Below are 17,141 nucleotides of genomic sequence, written 5' to 3'. Positions count from 1 at the left end.
ATATATAGTATCACTAAACTTGTCAATGGCAATGTGTGATCTGAGGCAGTCTCAATAACTGAGGGATGAAATGGCAAGGTTTTTACCATCCAAGTACAGAATCTCAGAATATTCTGAGTTTGAAGGGACACAGAGGGATCATTGAGTCCAACTCTTTAGTGAATGGCCCTTATGGGGATCAAACCCATAAGTTGGACACTCTCAGCACCATCTCTGACCAGCTGAGCTCCTCCTCTCCTTTCCCAGACTATATCACTAGGTCATATTAAGTGAAAGCTCTGTCTCACAGGCTTACACTATCACACCAGGAGCAATCCTGCCATTCCTACTGTGAGTAAAAGGTACTGAGGTTCAGCACTTTACAAGATGCTTCTCATGAGCTGTGAACTAATAACTGCTCATGAGTGCTCTCTTAGCCTGCCTAAGTTCTGGACAAAGCATTGCTCTTATGATGCAGGGGAGGGTGGCCTATCAGCAGGAACTCATCATGCTTATGGTGAAGGTGGTTTAAACTAATGAGTGTCCTCTTGTAAACTGGGTCAATTTTCCTCCACGTGCCTCTTTTTAATATGTATTTTTAATTAGCTGGTTTATAGGGTGGCCATAAAACTAGTTGCATAAACACTACAAACAGGGGAAGGAAACTGGACTATTTGAAGGAGTAACTGGAGTTGGAGAGAAAGAAACCAAAAAAAGAATATCTGAAACTGAAATTATAATCTGACTTTTAAGATGACCCATATATGCAGCTGATAAATAATGATGTGTTAATATCCGTTTATTTTGCTCCTGTGACCATAAACTGGATGCAAAAATATCCATAGTGGTTTAGACCAAAGATCTTATCCAAGTGGTGTTCTGTTCTTGGCAGTGACCAAAAGCAAATCCAAAGGAACATAAGACTAGGGCAAGTGTAACAGTATTTCTGCATATTATTGTCCCAGCTTCAGATAACTTCTAGTTAGTCAAAATTCCTGAGCCCAATGTGATTTCACTGTATTTACTCACTTCTGATGCATCTATCTTCACAATAATATCCACTGTCCTTTGAGGGTAACCAAATTGCAGGACGTCTGAAACATCTTTAGCGATGGAGTTCCAGTTTTTAAGTGCTTGTTCTATGTGGAACCACTTTTTTTTTTCTCCTTTTTTTTGTTTGCTTTGTTTTGAAGCCAATTCTTCTACGTTTATGTGAATCCTTACCTTGTCTGTATGCACATGATTGTATAGATACTTAACCTGGGTTTGCTCTGTTGTATTTCTCGTAGACACATCAGTCTTAAACTGCAGATTTAGAAACTACACTTTAATGCTGTAAACTTTTTGAATACCAGTTCAGCATCCTGGTATGATGTTCCATAACGCATATCAGGAAAGTCCAGTTTTGGAACCCCATTGATCACTGTAGATGCAAACCTGCCCACACATGGATTTTGCATGAGGTCTGAGAGAGAAGGGAGCAGCTGGTGCATCCCTGCATCTCTTCCCACTGTGGAACTAGGGGCAAGATGAGTCTGTACTTTCACTCTGGAATTGGGAGAGATTCCAAGATTACTTACTCTCAATATAGTGAACTTACCCTCATTATGGTCTGCTTGTCTAAATTGCTGTCCACATTTTTCAAAGTTACATAGAAAGTTACGGTTAATGGTAGAGTACCTGGTGACATTTTCAGTGTCCAAATAACCTTAGTGAGCCTTGGACTTGTCTGTTTGTGTTTTTTTCTTTTCCATTAAATTCAGGTCTGGGATGCTTAGCTAGCTTTGAAAATCTGTCTATGAAGGAGTGTTGTAGAAAGCCTCTATTCAGGCTACAAGCAGCTATTGTGAGACTTGGAGCTTACAAGAGGCAAATTTCCTTGTAATGGAAAACCAGAATGAGATACTGTTGAACTCATTTTGTATAGGATGTTGTGTGTGGGAAAATAAGTAAGGGTAGAGGTAATCCGGCTTAGAGATGATCCCAGGTTTAAATCCTTCAATATAAACATCTTCAAACCTTGAGGCTTCCTAGGTCTAGATATGGACAAAAATAGTGTCTCAGGCCTATTTTCAAATTACACAGTAATTGTTAATATCATTTTTTTGGAAAGGGTTACTGTTCTATTATACAAAGAATCTGTTCTATAGAAAGAAAGTTTGTTTTAAATGGCATAATGTGAGAAACAAAATCTTTGTGATTTAATCGTAACTGCTTATATTCCATGTAAGAGCAGGAAACAGTGTAGTTTGTCTTGCTAAGAATTGTTTGTTGAGTGAAGTTTAAATATCAACTGAAGGTTTTGGTGTTATTTTTAACTTACTGCTTGAATAGTAATTATTAAAAAGCTTTTTTTCTCAAAGATGTCATGAGTACTGTGAATATCATGACCAAACAAAAATTTGGATTTATTTTTTAAACCATCGGGTGAATCAATGCAGAGGAAGCAATAGAGACAGAGCTGTTATAATTTAATTATTTTCAAGAGAGCTTACCTTGGATGTATGTGACAAAACATTTCCAAGAAGGAAAAGGGGAATGCAGAGAGATTTGCAATGCATTAACAAATCAGTGCAGCACTTTAACATTGGCTGAAGGTAAATTTTGTTTACTTCATTTTGCATTTGCTAAACTACCATGACTAAATAGCACTTGTTATTATATTATTACTTTTTTTCCTATCATTGCCTTCAGATTGCAGATGTTGGACGTCATGAATCAGAGTAATACAATGGCTCATGAACCAGTATACAAAGAAATAAGTGTTATGATCTAGTTCTGACTGCCATCATATTTTGCTTCTCTTCAGTACAATAAAGTATCCCTTCCCAAACTCATCTTCTGTTATGCTGCTATTTTAATGTAATAAATAGCTTGTGAATCACTTCACACTAATCATGTCTTCAAAACTGAAGGAACTAGTAGTAAATAACACTCCTTCATTTGTTCACTTGGATTTTGCCCATATTTCAGCCTTCCCTGCATAATTTTCAGTACCTCTCCAGCAACTGAATTTCATCAGGAAAAGCCTTGATAGAAAGCTGCATATATTAGATGTCTATGTAGACATGGAAAATAATGCTTGACCAATAAACAGATGAACATGAGCCTTCAGATTCTATCTCAAATATTTGCTTTCTAGTTGGTGGTGTGGAAAGGCAGGCAGGTGCTGCTGCAGAGCAGACACTGCTGCTCCTCCCTCTGCTGGAGTGGTGGGTTGGAATCAGTGCTGGGTTGTAGTAGATGCCCTGTTATAAAGGGGGTTACATACTGGGAGGAGAAAGAGCGGGAACCTTTCTTCAGGAAGGCCTTGACTTGTATAAATCTTGGAGCACTTCAGAGTTGATAATCACTTTTACTTCATACAAGGCATCATTAATTTCACCTTTTACCATTGCTACAGCTTCACCATTCAATACAGTGATGGTATGCTGACACAGGATTTATACAGAGCTCTGAAAAAACATAGTATGACATTACAGTAGAATCAATTATTCAGGCTTGTAGATACTGAGACATGTTCTTCATATGCCTGAGCAGATTCTGCCCTGTGTTGTGATATTAAATATGAAATATTTTATCCTTGCTTTAGCCTATTTTTAGAGCAGTAATGCTGGAAGACCCATGATCCAGAAAGGAAATTACTTAAATTTTTCATATTTCCTTCTTCCTATTAGTCTAAGACCATCAAAGATGTGTTCAAGACCATCTTTTAGCTATAGTTTTGATGGTCATTAGTGTCTGGATCTTGCTAGATTCCAAACTTTCTGGCCTGATCCTTTAGCTAGACTTAGCTATTGAAGTTAGCACAGCTGTTCATATGCCTAAGTGCTGAATAATGGCCCATGTGCTCAGAAGTGTGCCCCAGTGTGCAAAGAAAAACAAAAAATATGCAACCAGTCACAAAACATCATTGTGGTTTGCTACATGAAATACCAGATCTAACATAATATAATAAATTTAAACTTTAACTGCACACAGAACAACTTATTTCAATAATTTTCTTACTGAAATAGTTTCAGAGATATTTCATCCTCCTTATGGCATTCTGTTTGAAGAAAGGTTGTCTTACAATGAAGACAGCAGGCTTACATATGGCTCATTATCTTCCAAGCTTTGAAACAACTCCTTTTGACATACAGTTAGCATATTAATTGTATGTATATATTTTGAAGTGAGTCAGTTTGTTGAGGTATCTTGACAAAAATAGCAGAACATTGTTTCTTTTTTAACTGAAATACCCATTGCACAGCTACTTGTTATTTGTATTAAATTGCTAATTTTATGGTAGCAGGTAAAGGTTTTCATATGTCTTATTTTATAATATTTACTTTTATACTGTATTTGTTCTAATGGGAAAATCTATCAGACACTGCATGTTAATTACTTTCAATCTGTCATGATGCAGAAATCAACTTGATTTTACCATGTTTATTGATGCCAGACATTTTTATTGTAATTAAACCTTAATTTGAGCTGCTGTTGTTGAACATGTCTGCTGTGAAACCTTGTTCTCCAGCAAATTCCATTTGATTTTCCTTCTAATAAGTTTTTGTAGTTTGGTTGCCTGCATAATAGTGCTGTCACAGCTGGTATTAATTAGCATTTTTGTACCAAATAGTAGAGACCTACATCAGAATAACATGCAAGAGCTGAAACACTTTTACAGTGCACACTTTCACCACTTGGCAGGGGTGGAACAGATAAGGAGCCATGAAGTGTTTTATCTAAAGACCTCAAGCAAACCTGTGGCAGAGCTCGCCCCTGTTCCTGAAACAGTCTGCTGCAATTTTCTTGCTGTGGATCAGAGGATACAAAGAAATAAATACCTCTGTGTGCCTGGTTTCCTGGACAGAAAGCTCTGTATTGATGGTGTTGGGCTGCATGAGCAGATTTCACTGCTGTTGTGCCCATGCTATGCCAGTTTTTCAGCCACAAAGCTTCAGTTCCTTGTGTTAGTCAATTTGGCACCCTCCTAGAATGGTAGCTGCAATATAAAGGAGATAAAAGTATTTCAGGCAGAGAAAGTAGCTGTCTGCATGGTAAAAAAGAGAAACTGATGAAATTTTTCATATGGCTGGCAGTAATGTATTTGTACAAAACAGAAACATGGAAGAGGTTGTAAAAGATGAGAAAAAGAATATTCAGTTGATTTTAAATAAACTGCAGAACCCATTTAAACAGAAGTTCCATCCAGGGGAACTTGCAGAATTACCTGACATTTTATTTTTTTTGAATGATACTCAGAGCTTTAAATTCTGTGGGAAGGTGATTTTGCTCAGGATATTCCTAGTAACCATTGTGCAGCCATGGCTTAGACTATGTTGAGGTCTGTCAATTCAAGATGCTTAAATTGTGCATATGTGCCTGAAGTTTTCCAAGTGGCAAATACATGTAGTTGGCATTGGCATTAGTAGAATTTTGAGCTGTTTTTACAGCTGGAAGATATAGAATAAATGCACATTTTCCATCCAGAAAAATCAGAAATATATTTATTTGTTTTTATTAAAATGGAACTAAAGAGTTTAATTTGGGGAAGGGGAGAAATCACAAAAATCTGATGAAGAACATCTTTCTAAACACTATTGATAGGGAGCTTTGTGGAGATGCTTATGTGAAAATAAAGGCAGTTTGGGGTAAATTAAAAAAAAAACAAAAAAACCCCATGCTTTAGAGCATTCCCTGGTCCATACATTTCTAATTAGAGATGTAAGACTTCTGTCCAACAAAGTTAGCTGCATAACCTTGTTGAGAAAAAAAGCTAAGCATGCATGGGATTTTAAGAACATGATCACATGGTATCTGTATAGGCATTTTTTCTTAAGTCTAGAAACTCAATTTATACTTCAGAAAATCTACTTTAAAAATCACAGCAAAAGTAATTAACAACTATTAGTTTATTTGAAAAGATTAATCACATGCATTTGTCTTGCAGACCTAAAAAGCTTTAGCTTGGGCATTTGGAGTTAATTTCCATGTCAGTATCATTAAGATGTTTTTGAAGTAATTGTCCTGCATTGCATTTTTTTCCCCTCTTTATGTTAATCTGAAATAAAAGTAATTATTTGAATAATCTGTCTGCTGTTTGTACTTAAATGGCTATTTTGTTGACTAATTTCACAAGCTTAGAGCTGCTCAAATGAGTGCTAATACTTGTCATGTCCTTCAAGTTCAGTGTTTCTATACAAATATTTTGAGTTCTGGGAAATACTTGCTGTTTGTGCAAGCGTCACTATTTCAAGTGGTAGACATTCTAACTGTGAGAAAATGAACTTTAAAAGCTTTATAAAGACTTAAATTGGAAATTTAGGATGAAGAAAACTCCAGATAGTCAGAAGGGTATTTGATACTGTGACATCTGAAATACCAGGGAAGCAGACTGAGGCACTGTGGCAATTTCTTCACAGTGTTTTGTGCTTATTTCAGAAGGAATAGCTGAGTTTTCTGATTAAACTGTCCAATCAGTCCCATTAGGTAATTAATATTCTGTTCATGTTAACTACTCAAATTACCTTTGGAAAAAGATGTGTCTGTGGGCTCAGTGTGTTAACCTTAGCTGAGCTTGATCCAGTCCCCTTGGCTCTGGTGGAGAGGCTGACATTCAGCTGGTGCAGCTCGAGCAGCTCGTCCAGTACCTGTCCCTCAGCTTGCACTGGACAGCAAAAGCCAAAAACCTAAGAAAAATTTATAGCAGTGATCTCACTGGGATAGTATGCATTGCTGAAAGGGCTTTCTTTTGCATGTGTGGTAAATACAAAGTCAGCTGTATAATGTTTCATAAAATTCTAGAGTCATGATCTTTATGAGCAACTTTATAAGACAAAGGCATATTTTCATTATTTTTCTCAGTTTCTTATTGGGCTTTTTAGACAATTTCATGCACTTTGTCTCCTTCTGCTGTTAAAATTATTAAAGATAATTTCTATAACAATCTTGTCATTTAATGTGCATACTTAATGCATGCATATATATTTTGAGGTTTTCAGGCTTCTTTATTTAATCACAAAATGTCCCACCTTTCCCTATTTTTAGAAAAGTTTCTGTCTCAAGTAGGAGCTACTTCCTTATTGTATTTTGTACTTTATTCTGTTGTATTGAATTGTATTAGGCAGACTTTAGACACTGACAGAATAGATTTTTTAAAAGAAGAAAATTGGGGGGAGGTTGTTGTGAATTGTTTTTGCAGTTCTCTTTTTTAACACATTACATTTAATCAGTGTATCTTCCTTTTTTTTTTTTTTTTTGGTAACAGCAATCATAAATATGGAGGTGAGAATTGAATAAGTTTTAGTCTTGCTGGCTGTCATGATGCCTTCCTGTTTATAACTGTTGATGTACTTGTAGATGTGATACAAAAACCTTTTTCATATAACCTTTAATTACATATTCACTAGAAAGAAAAAAAAATCTTCTATTTTCAGTGTAGATTGTTATCAGAATACCAGAATACTATCAAATTTAAGATTCATTAGCTCAAATAAGAAATTATGTTTATGGAAACCTTTACCCTATATTTATAGTACAAGCTGATAGATTTTTTTAAACACATTTCTGATTTTTTATATTCTTCTTTAAACTGTTTCTATTTTCTTCCAGTTATCAGTTATCAGAAACCACAGATATTTACAAATGGGTTACTAAGATTTTGCTAATGCAGAAAATAAGTAGGAAGGAAGAAAAGAACTGTCTGGGAATAGAAACTCACACAAGGAATGGAGGTTGACTTGCCTGAAAATTCAAAGAGTATTCCAATGTGCCAGTAGCTGGAAATAAATATTTTTTTCCATCCCTGGCAGTGGGATGAGGTGTATGGGGCATTGAGCAACCTGGTCTGGTGGGAGCTGTTCCTGCCCATGGCAGGGGGCTTGGAACTGAACAATCCTTAAAGTCTCTTCCAACCCAAACCCTTTGATGATTCTATGATTTTGTCCTTGAATTGCATTTCTGAATAGAGGCCTAGTAAACTTCTACACCAATATATCTGAATGCTGAGCTGTTGCAAGGTCTTGGTGGTTGAGATTTGTCTTTTCCCAATTGCCCATGTAGTGGTATTTTGTGACCTACCTTAGGGATGTGTTTTATCCAATTACTGACTGCTGGACAATTACAAGGTTTAGATAAATGTTTAGCCAAAGGAGAGTGATTTATTTATAGATTTCAAGTGAAAATTATTTCAAGTGAAAATGCACATTTTGTAGCTTTGCAAAGAGCAGTCCACTCATGAAGATAGTTTAAAATAATCAGAGAAGGATAGAATGTTTTGGGTCAGAAGAGCCCTTAAGGATCATCTAGCAGGTGATACTTGATAATGGAGTGAACTGGAAGAGATGAAATCAGTGGAAACCTACTTAAAAATGCAATGTGAGTTTTTGTCTTCATCCAGTAGGCACATCAAGTGGGAAAACTTGAAGAGACAAGCAAAAGTACATCCATTTCTTTATGTATTTTAAATGAGAGGGAGCAATCACAAAGTAGGAAATGTATTTTTAATAGATTTCTTTTTGAAAGAAATATAATTTCCAAAGAAATTGCAAAAATAATTAGCATCCATATTATTATGAAGAATAGCTGCTGCACAAATCTATTTCAAGGGGCCATTTCAGCTAGTTTCCTACACTAGTCATTTTCTCTTTAGTTTACAATCCTTTTCTTCTGCATCCAAACTGCTCATAGCAGTCTAATACCAGATCAGCCCTTAAGGCATCAGAGATATTTGTTTTCCCTCCCTAAACCCACAGTCAAGCACATTAGTGGCTCTGTCATACCGAGCTAATTAATAATAACAGACATAATTCTGCATCCCCTCTATAGAGAATGAAATCCAGAAAAATGTCAGGAACTGCTTGCACTGCCTAGTGAGTTTTCCTTCTTTTGTCAATTCTTTTTTGCTCTTTGTTTTTCTTCCTTATCAAGCATTGTTGGACAAAAAGCTAGAAGAGCTGAAAATAAGTTGAAAGCTTATACTGTTGATACTGCAGCAAGTTTTGTCATTGATTTAAATGGGAGTAAACTTAAGCCTTCAGTATTACTCATAAGAGACAAGACTAGAGTTTTATTTGGACAGATGAACTGAACAGGTTTTATGGCATAGCCTGAAAGAAGAAAGCTTGGGGATTTACAGGCATTTTCACATATCTTCAGGCACAGATTTCTCAAGCAGTGCCAGGCAGCAGTATTGCAATGCTCTAGCATTATAAACAGCCAAGCAGTTGACATCAAGTCAGTCCCATTATTTGCAGGATGATTAGAAGTAGCAGCATTGAAATTATTTTTTTTTAATTCTCAATTTAATTTTTTTTTATGTGAGCAGCATGTTGTAACATATCTGAAAATGAAGTTTCCCTATTTTATCTCCTTTAGCTGATACAAGTGCATAATATTTTCTCCATTATATTAAAGATTGTTTAGTGAGGAATTACCAACTCTACAATACTTAAAAGACCTGGTTTTTTCCAGAGAAGCCAGAAGAGTTGCAATGGTGAAAACATGTCTGTGGTGAAAAAGTGCTTATAATATGTGTCTTTTCCTCTCTTTTTATATCATTTAGAGATCAGCATGAATCAATTCCAAGTCCACTGGTTACTGGAGTCCTGTGCACACAATGACACCAAAGAACATAGGAAGGTCACAGAGCTGACTTATGTAAGTCTCCATTCAGCCCTCTGCTTGACTCTGAGTAGTTCCTAGGCAGCAAGAGAAAGGAGGGCTCTGTAACATAGCACAGTATGTGTTATGCCCTGTTCCATAGATCAGTAAGGATGCTTTCTTTTTTATGTTCTTCTTTGGCAAAAGATTAAAATTATGTATCTGGACTGGTTTTGGGGTGCTTGGATTTCCTAAATCCACACTTGGCTAAAATCTTTTATTTGTTTTTGTTGTTATTCAGAAAATGAGAACAGGCAAACTTCTTAACTAATTAGTTATATTATCTCTAGAGCATATAGAACATGGAGCTTTATCTGCAATTAATAATGTAGGACTTTAGCACAGTGCAAATACCGAACAGTAATAATAGTAATTAATAAACCAGGTTTTCTTTTAGACATTCAGGTGAGTTTCAGGTGATCGTTCTCACTGAGGAGAATAAAAGATCAGAAAAGAAGGACTGTAGGTGACAAATACTAGATATAATATCTGGAAAATCTGGAAGTTAGATATCAGATGGGGAGAAAAGCTCCATGTAAGCCCATGTCAGTCCAGATGTATATTGCAGTGGCAATACTTCATACTCTGTTGGCAATCCAGCGTCATCTGTCTCTGTAACACACTATTTGAACAACAGAGTGATGTGATTGGTGCATTACAATTGATTTAGTGTGTTATGCAGAATGGAAAAAAATCACAATTCACCTTTCCTTCTTGCCCTGATCTGTATTACCCCATCAATTCAGGAGAGTTAATGGCATGTAAAAGAGTAAATCAAAAGACATGATTTCTCACACAGTATGGTGCTAGCTTGAAAGATTTACTGCTTCATGGGGTCAGCAAAGAACATATTAGAGGTGCATTTAAAAAAATATTTTGACATAATGTTATGATCATTTGCAATATTTCAAGATATGCACATTGGAGATAGGAAAACCTTAACATTTAAGAAGTTTATTTCCACTAGAGGTCAGGAAAGACTGTTTGGACATCTGTCCAAATGCATTGTGGGATTAATGAACTTATTTCCTTTTTTCCTTATTCCCAGTCATTTTATGGTGGGTCATCCAATCTCTCACGATAAATAAAAATAGTCCTGTCACAATTTTAAGAAGACATCAAACCTGTTGGACCACTCTCATGGCAGGTGGAAGGCTGGGAGTCCAGTCGCAGCCCAATCCATATGTCTGTCAAAAATGACCTTTCAAGTGAAGGGTAGGCTAATTTGCAATGAGAAAAAAGAGGGAGTTATGCAGAAGAACGTGGGAAATTAGTGATTCTGAAGGGAATTAAAGATCTAAAAGGTAGTGAAAGACTTTTGACCTCAGCCAGTAACATATTATTAGAGATTTTTCCAGGATAAAGACTAACCAAAATTTTTTTCATATATGGTTTGTGCTAAAGGTTTCAAACTGTAATTTTAAAAAGTACTTCAGACAACAGTAAGAATTTTTCAGGACACTTGCACTTTGTGTAGTTTTCTTCTCCATCCATTGTCCTTAAATAGAGACTTGTGCTTTGTATTTTAGCAGTGGACTTTTTCTTCCTGATAAGAATATAGAAATACTTAATGTACTGAAGTGGAAAAATATGCATCCATAATGCCATGCTGAACTTTAAATGTGCTTTTAAAAAGTTAAACATAGAGGAAGCTTGTCATTTACAGCAGCTTAACTCAGCTTTCTTACATTTATTTAATTCGATTAGCATTTATATCCTCACATTGCTGCCCCCACTGCCATCATTCACAGAGACTGTTCCAAATATTAGATGTCAGTTGCTTTGATGCAGTGTGTAGAATTGAAGGACATATTCAAATACCATGCTGAAATATTTTATTACTGAAAATAATCATAACATTGACAATACTTGCTTTCTTCTCTGAGTTAAAACCACATTGGCATATGTTAAAAATCCAGGAAGATTTTTTTTTTGGAGAAAACTTTTCATCTTTTGCCAAAGCTATTTTTCAATTTGTTCATTTTTTTTTCTTTTTTTTTTTTTTTTTTTTTTTTTTTTTTTTTTTTTTTTTTTTTTTTTTCCCTTGGGCTCTATTTGCAGTATGTGATCTTTTTGTTCTTCTTGTTGTAGGAAAACTACATTATTCTGAAGGACCTGTCATTTTCATGCAAATACAAAGTAACTGTTCTGCCTGCAAAATCGAAAGGTCGTTTTAAGTCTGAGAGTGCTTTCTTTGTTACCCCACCCTGCTCTGCATTTAAAGAAAAAAAACACAAGCACATTAATTGTCCTGCTGAAGGAGGTAAGGCATGATCTGGTGAACTACCAAAAGCATTTATAATCACCAAAAGAGAGTCTTTAAAAGCATTTCTAGAACAGGAAATGAGAGGCTGAAAACAAATGAAAATATCACTAATACTTATGTGAAAATCAGCAGACATACACAGCAGTATCAATTTTGGCTAGTATATTATTACTGTTTTGTCAGTTAAGTGTAATCATAGTGGACATACAATAATATTTGTAATGGCATGGGTTGGGGTTTTTTTGTAAGGAAGAATGGTTTCCCAATTTTATTTATTATAATGATGGATGATAACTGTAAACATGATTATGGTGGCATGACCCATCTTTTTAATCTTTTGCTGCAGATGCAAGCTGCTTTTTCAGTTTGATTTTGTTTAGGTTAATTCTGCTCTCAAATAAGAAGTAGAGGCCCTCATATCTTTTACAGCATTGGCACAACGTGTAACTAGAGGGTTTTGGAAGTAGCAGAATTATGGAGATATTGTTGGAGAGGACCTCTGTGGTCAGCTGGTCTTGGGTCAGGTCAGCCATGGCTTTGCACTTCCAAATGTGGATACCTCTGTCTCTGGCTAGAGGGAAGCCCTTTAACTTGTATGACAGCTTTAGTGCATGAATTTTACTTTTTGGCTGAATTATGGAGTTCTGTGCTACTCTGTGCATTTTCTTGTGGTCCCAAAACTTCCAATCTGAGTTCAGGTATCTGAAATGTGAGGAGCAGGAGAATGGCTCCCTGGGAATGAGGCACTTAGGTCTTTACAAGCCATAGCTTTCTTTTCTGTACCTGCAGCTGAGAGCATTTTATCTGAAGTTTGAGTTTGGCCCAAAATGTCAGTGGAATATATCAAACATAGGTTTTTGATTAACACTGAAAGTGTGGTGGTAGAAAGCTGACTGGATCCTGTGTAATACCAGAAACACAGGTCTTCCTGACCTTGATTTGTGAAATTAATATTATTGAAGATTATTTCTAAAAGTTTAGCCTATCTTTTTTTTTTTTTTTTTTTTTCTTTCCAAATTTTTAGCTCCAGTTCTACCCAAAGTGTTGGCCAAACCCGAGAATCTGTCTGCATCTTTCATTGTTCAGGAAGGTAACATCACTGGTCATTTTTCCTGGAAGATCTCTAAGGCAGACCTTCACCAGCCCATGACAGGGTTTCAGGTCACTTGGGCAGAAGTGACCACAGAGAGCCGGCAGAACAGTTTACCCAACAGCATCATCTCCCAGTCACAGATACTGCCAGCTGTAAGTAGCTTGTTACTTTCTCCTGCCAGTGGCTCCCTGAGTTTGTGTGTCTGTGGCTCATTTGTAATGTTTAGTGGTGGTGCAGATGTCAAATACTGATTCTCCAAGTGAGCTGGAGCAGGAAGTGCTTAATTTTTCCTCCTTGTTGGAGATACAAAGCATGGCTACTATTCTTGATGACATATGAAACACTTTAGACTATAGAACCTAGAGATGCCTTTAATTATCTTATCACTGTGTATATCTGTCTGTTTAGAGCACCTAGTTAACTTGCAGAAGGCTCTGATTTGAGTTGAAACAGTATCTGCTGTCTCTCAGAAAGCACCAAAATTTAGGGTATTTTATGCCAAAGACCTTTCACTCTGATTAAAAATGTAGTATTTTGCACAACCAGGGCTGAAATGCACAGAGCCTGACTGCTGGAGGAGCACCTGAATGAGCAGAGTGAGTGTATGGGTGCAATGTGTGCACTCTTCTCTCTGCCCTTCCCAAGCAGGATTTTAAATGAGATGGAGCAGCTTCAGGTAGGTCTGTAAAGGCAGTCCCATCTCAGAATATGTGCTAATTTGCCAGGGAAACAACATTTTCCCCCACTTTTTCTCTTTTTTCCTTTACTGTCTTCTCTGGCAGTAGCAGCAAATTATCCCACAGGAATAACCAAAGTTACTCCCACAGCTTGCTTTGGCTGCCCCACATGGGGAGGGTACAGTGCCAACCACAATAACTTGTCCTGTGGATTCCTGGCCAGACCAGCCTGGCTGGTGGCAGGAACACTGTGTTGCTCAAACTGTCCAGCATTACTGCTCCAGCTGGCCCCTTCCTGGGACTGGGGCTTTACAGCTTGGAATAAATGAGTGATTTGTTCCAACTTAATGCAGATGATGCTTTGATTATAGTTTTGATTTTGATTTGGATGAATGACTTCTCATTCCTTAATATCTGTCTGTCTTTACCCAGATGTATTCCCATCTGGAAATTTCTGTAAAATTCCTTTGAAATTATTCAGCGCGTGTTTAAGTGACCACAAAAGGTATGGAGCAGTGAAAAGTGAGTCCATCACACCATAAATGATCTTAAGAACAGAAGACAGATTCTTGTGGTGTAACTGGGACAAATCTTAAATTAGTGTGGATGTCTTTTCTTTTTCACTAGCTGCAGAAGTGGCCCCAGGCCAGACACTACTTAAACTGCCAATTAGTAGAAGTCACATAAAAATCCAAAATAAAAACAAGTTTATGTAATTAACATGTTTGTTAGAAAGAATAACTAGGAAAATACATTTTAATTCATTTTTATAGTGATGAGCACATCACTAAAGTGATCAGCACACTTTCCATAAAAGTCTGTAACAACTTGGACATGAAACCATAGTATTATGATTAAAATATGTCTGTTCAAAGGGAATTACAAGTAAAAAACTCAAAACACACTCGCTCAAAAAAGTGATGCATACATTAAATCCTTTTAAGAGAATTCTATGACAATAATTTGTGGCTGCTGAACCACAGCAGTTCTGTGGTAGAACCTGTTTAAACCACTGATGTGTGTGAGTAGAGCAGGTACATTTTACTGAGAATTGCTTTGTTTCTGTCTAGGATCATTTCATGCTGACTGTGCCCAACCTGAGGCCCTCGATGCTGTACCGCCTGGAAGTGCAAGTGCTCACCACCGGGGGGGAAGGGCCAGCCACCATCAAATCCTTCCGGACGCCCGACCTCCCTCCTTTTGCTGCCCACAGTAAGCACTGCACTGCTCACACTGTGCTGGGGACACCTTACAGAATTCCAGTCTTCTACCTGCAAAGAGTGGAAGCCTTTTTCAAGCCTTAGAGATTTTACTGATTGCAGTAGCATTCCATAAACTTAAGATATGTGAAAATACTGGCTTTTTCCCCCTGAGAACTGTCCATCAGAAACAGTGGAAGCAAAGTCTTTGTCTCAGTTTCTGTGGTCTAACATTTGCCATTTGTTGCAGCCACAGCTCTTTGGCTTATGCCCTGTAGCACTTGGGATTCAAAGTTGGTCTGTGCTCCAGCCTGGAGGATTACGTAGCTTTCAAGATTAAATTTTTCTGGGTTCTCTCAGTCCAGCATGGCAAGAGCTTAAACATATTTCTAAATCTCTCAATGGCTGTTTTCAGTGCTTCATGTGTTTCTGAAAAATACAGCTCAATATTCACAAAGCAAAGTGAAAAATACAATTAGTTAAAAACTTGTCTGCTTGAATATTTTTGTCCTTTCACAGGCCCACTAAACTTGCCTGGACTGAAAGCACACACAGTTGTCAGCACAGACTCAGCACTTATAAGCTGAAGGATTGAAAGCTGAAGGTCTCACAAAGCCTTTTCAGTTCAGATAAATGTTGGTATTACATATTCAGGGTTTGATATGTGCATAATTTCCTGTTCTTTTCTTTAGGACCTCATCTGAAGCAACATCATCCACATCACTACAAGCCATCCCCAGAGAAATATTAGACTGTTTCAGATGATCATACAAATAACTGAGGGAAAAAAACTGAGCTCCCAAATGAGGGCTGGGTAACAGCACATCTGTTGGAGCAATGAACCCAGTTTTCCAATGGAAGTTACCATCCTGTATGATCTGTGTCTACTTCTCTGTAGTTTAGCCATGAAGAGTTATGTTTGCACCATGACCAGGATGAATCACACAGCAAGAATCATTTCAGTACCAGCACTATTTAGCAAACTGAAGATCACATCCAACTCAACACCTCTGAGAAAATGTTCATTATATTGTTCATTATAATGTTTTCATATTCTGTGTTTAAAGCAGATTGAAACAATGCAGTGTATACAGCTTTTTCTCTTATTGAGTTCAGTGTTACTATTTGCAAGGTCCTATGATGTATACATACTTTTGAAAGAGGCCATGTTCTCACCAGTGGATTTAAACTATCTATTTTACTTAAAGCCCTGCCTGTCACCAATTTAAGCCCTAGTGTACTGTGCTATTAAAGGATATCTCCATTTGTCTGAAATAAGGACATAAGTAAAATAAATACCAGTAGCAGAAACCCTGAGATACCCAGTTTTTAATAATTGCAGTGTCACCATGGAGGAGGATGATGATACATATGTATTACCCATCTGGTCTAAAGTGGTAATGTTCTGTCATATAGATCTTCTATTAATATAGTCAATAGTTAAAGGACATACAGGGTAGAAAATACCATTGTAGAGAAACAAATGGAAATTAGTAGAATTGTTTAAAATTGATGGCAATGAATGCAATTAATTGATAAGACAAAAGAATAACTTTTAAAATTGTTGCTTACAGTTTTCTGATACATAATGTTTCAAGGTATAATATTATCTTGAATAGAAAGACCGATTTTCTAGCTAAAAAATCTGAATAGTTAACATTAAAAGTTTTAGAAACTGAAATTCTGAGGCACATTTATTATTCAAGTAGCTGCATAGCTACTTTTTGGCTTTGAATTGTGATGCACATATTTCTTTTCCCTGTGGATCTTTAGAACAGAAGGATAGATGCATTGGCTCTATTTTGCTGTTCTGCTTACAGAAAGAATTATGTGACAATATTCTGGCATCTGGAAAACATTGGCTTATAGTTTATTTGAATTCATTTTTCAAATTTAGACAGAAGGGTGCCCTTTTTAACCATAAGGGAATTCATATTGCCTTATTGTGCAATATAAACTGTCTAGAATAATTTGTCACACAGAGACACATGTCTCAATAGTAAACAGAAACTGCTTGGATTTATTATTGGGAGGGTGGAAAGTATCTGCCAATAAACATCCATACAAATACCCATAATCAGCTCTTAATGTTCAAGATGTTCAAAGTGCTCCTGAATTCTTTGGCACAGTTTCCATTGCTCCTTGAATCATCACGTCAGACTAATGTACCTCAAAACTTGACTCCAACTGGATAAAGTGGCCACTTTTTCTACCAGCAGGTGCTACAGGCTCATCTGTGCTTCATATTTTCTGAGATACTCAGTAAGAGGAGTTCAGACATT

General features: G+C 36.7%; 1 protein-coding gene across 1 annotated transcript in view; it reads left to right on the top strand.

The window, feature by feature from the left end:
• Positions 1 to 16,528, top strand: part of ANOS1 (anosmin 1) — a 124,045-nt gene extending 107,517 nt beyond the window's left edge. The window contains 5 exon segments of the mRNA XM_079304881.1: positions 9,527 to 9,621; positions 11,716 to 11,887; positions 12,915 to 13,135; positions 14,731 to 14,872; positions 15,552 to 16,528. Of these exon segments, the coding sequence (XP_079161007.1) occupies positions 9,527 to 9,621; positions 11,716 to 11,887; positions 12,915 to 13,135; positions 14,731 to 14,872; positions 15,552 to 15,610 (689 nt within the window). The 3' untranslated portion in view covers positions 15,611 to 16,528.
• Positions 16,529 to 17,141: the final 613 nt, after the last annotated feature.

The sequence above is a fragment of the Erithacus rubecula genome (assembly GCF_903797595.1).
Source record: "Erithacus rubecula genome assembly, chromosome: 1".
Classification (NCBI taxonomy): Eukaryota; Metazoa; Chordata; class Aves; order Passeriformes; family Muscicapidae; genus Erithacus; species Erithacus rubecula.
The sequence above is the reverse complement of the archived record's forward strand: the minus strand, read 5'-3'. Positions and strand labels throughout refer to the sequence as shown.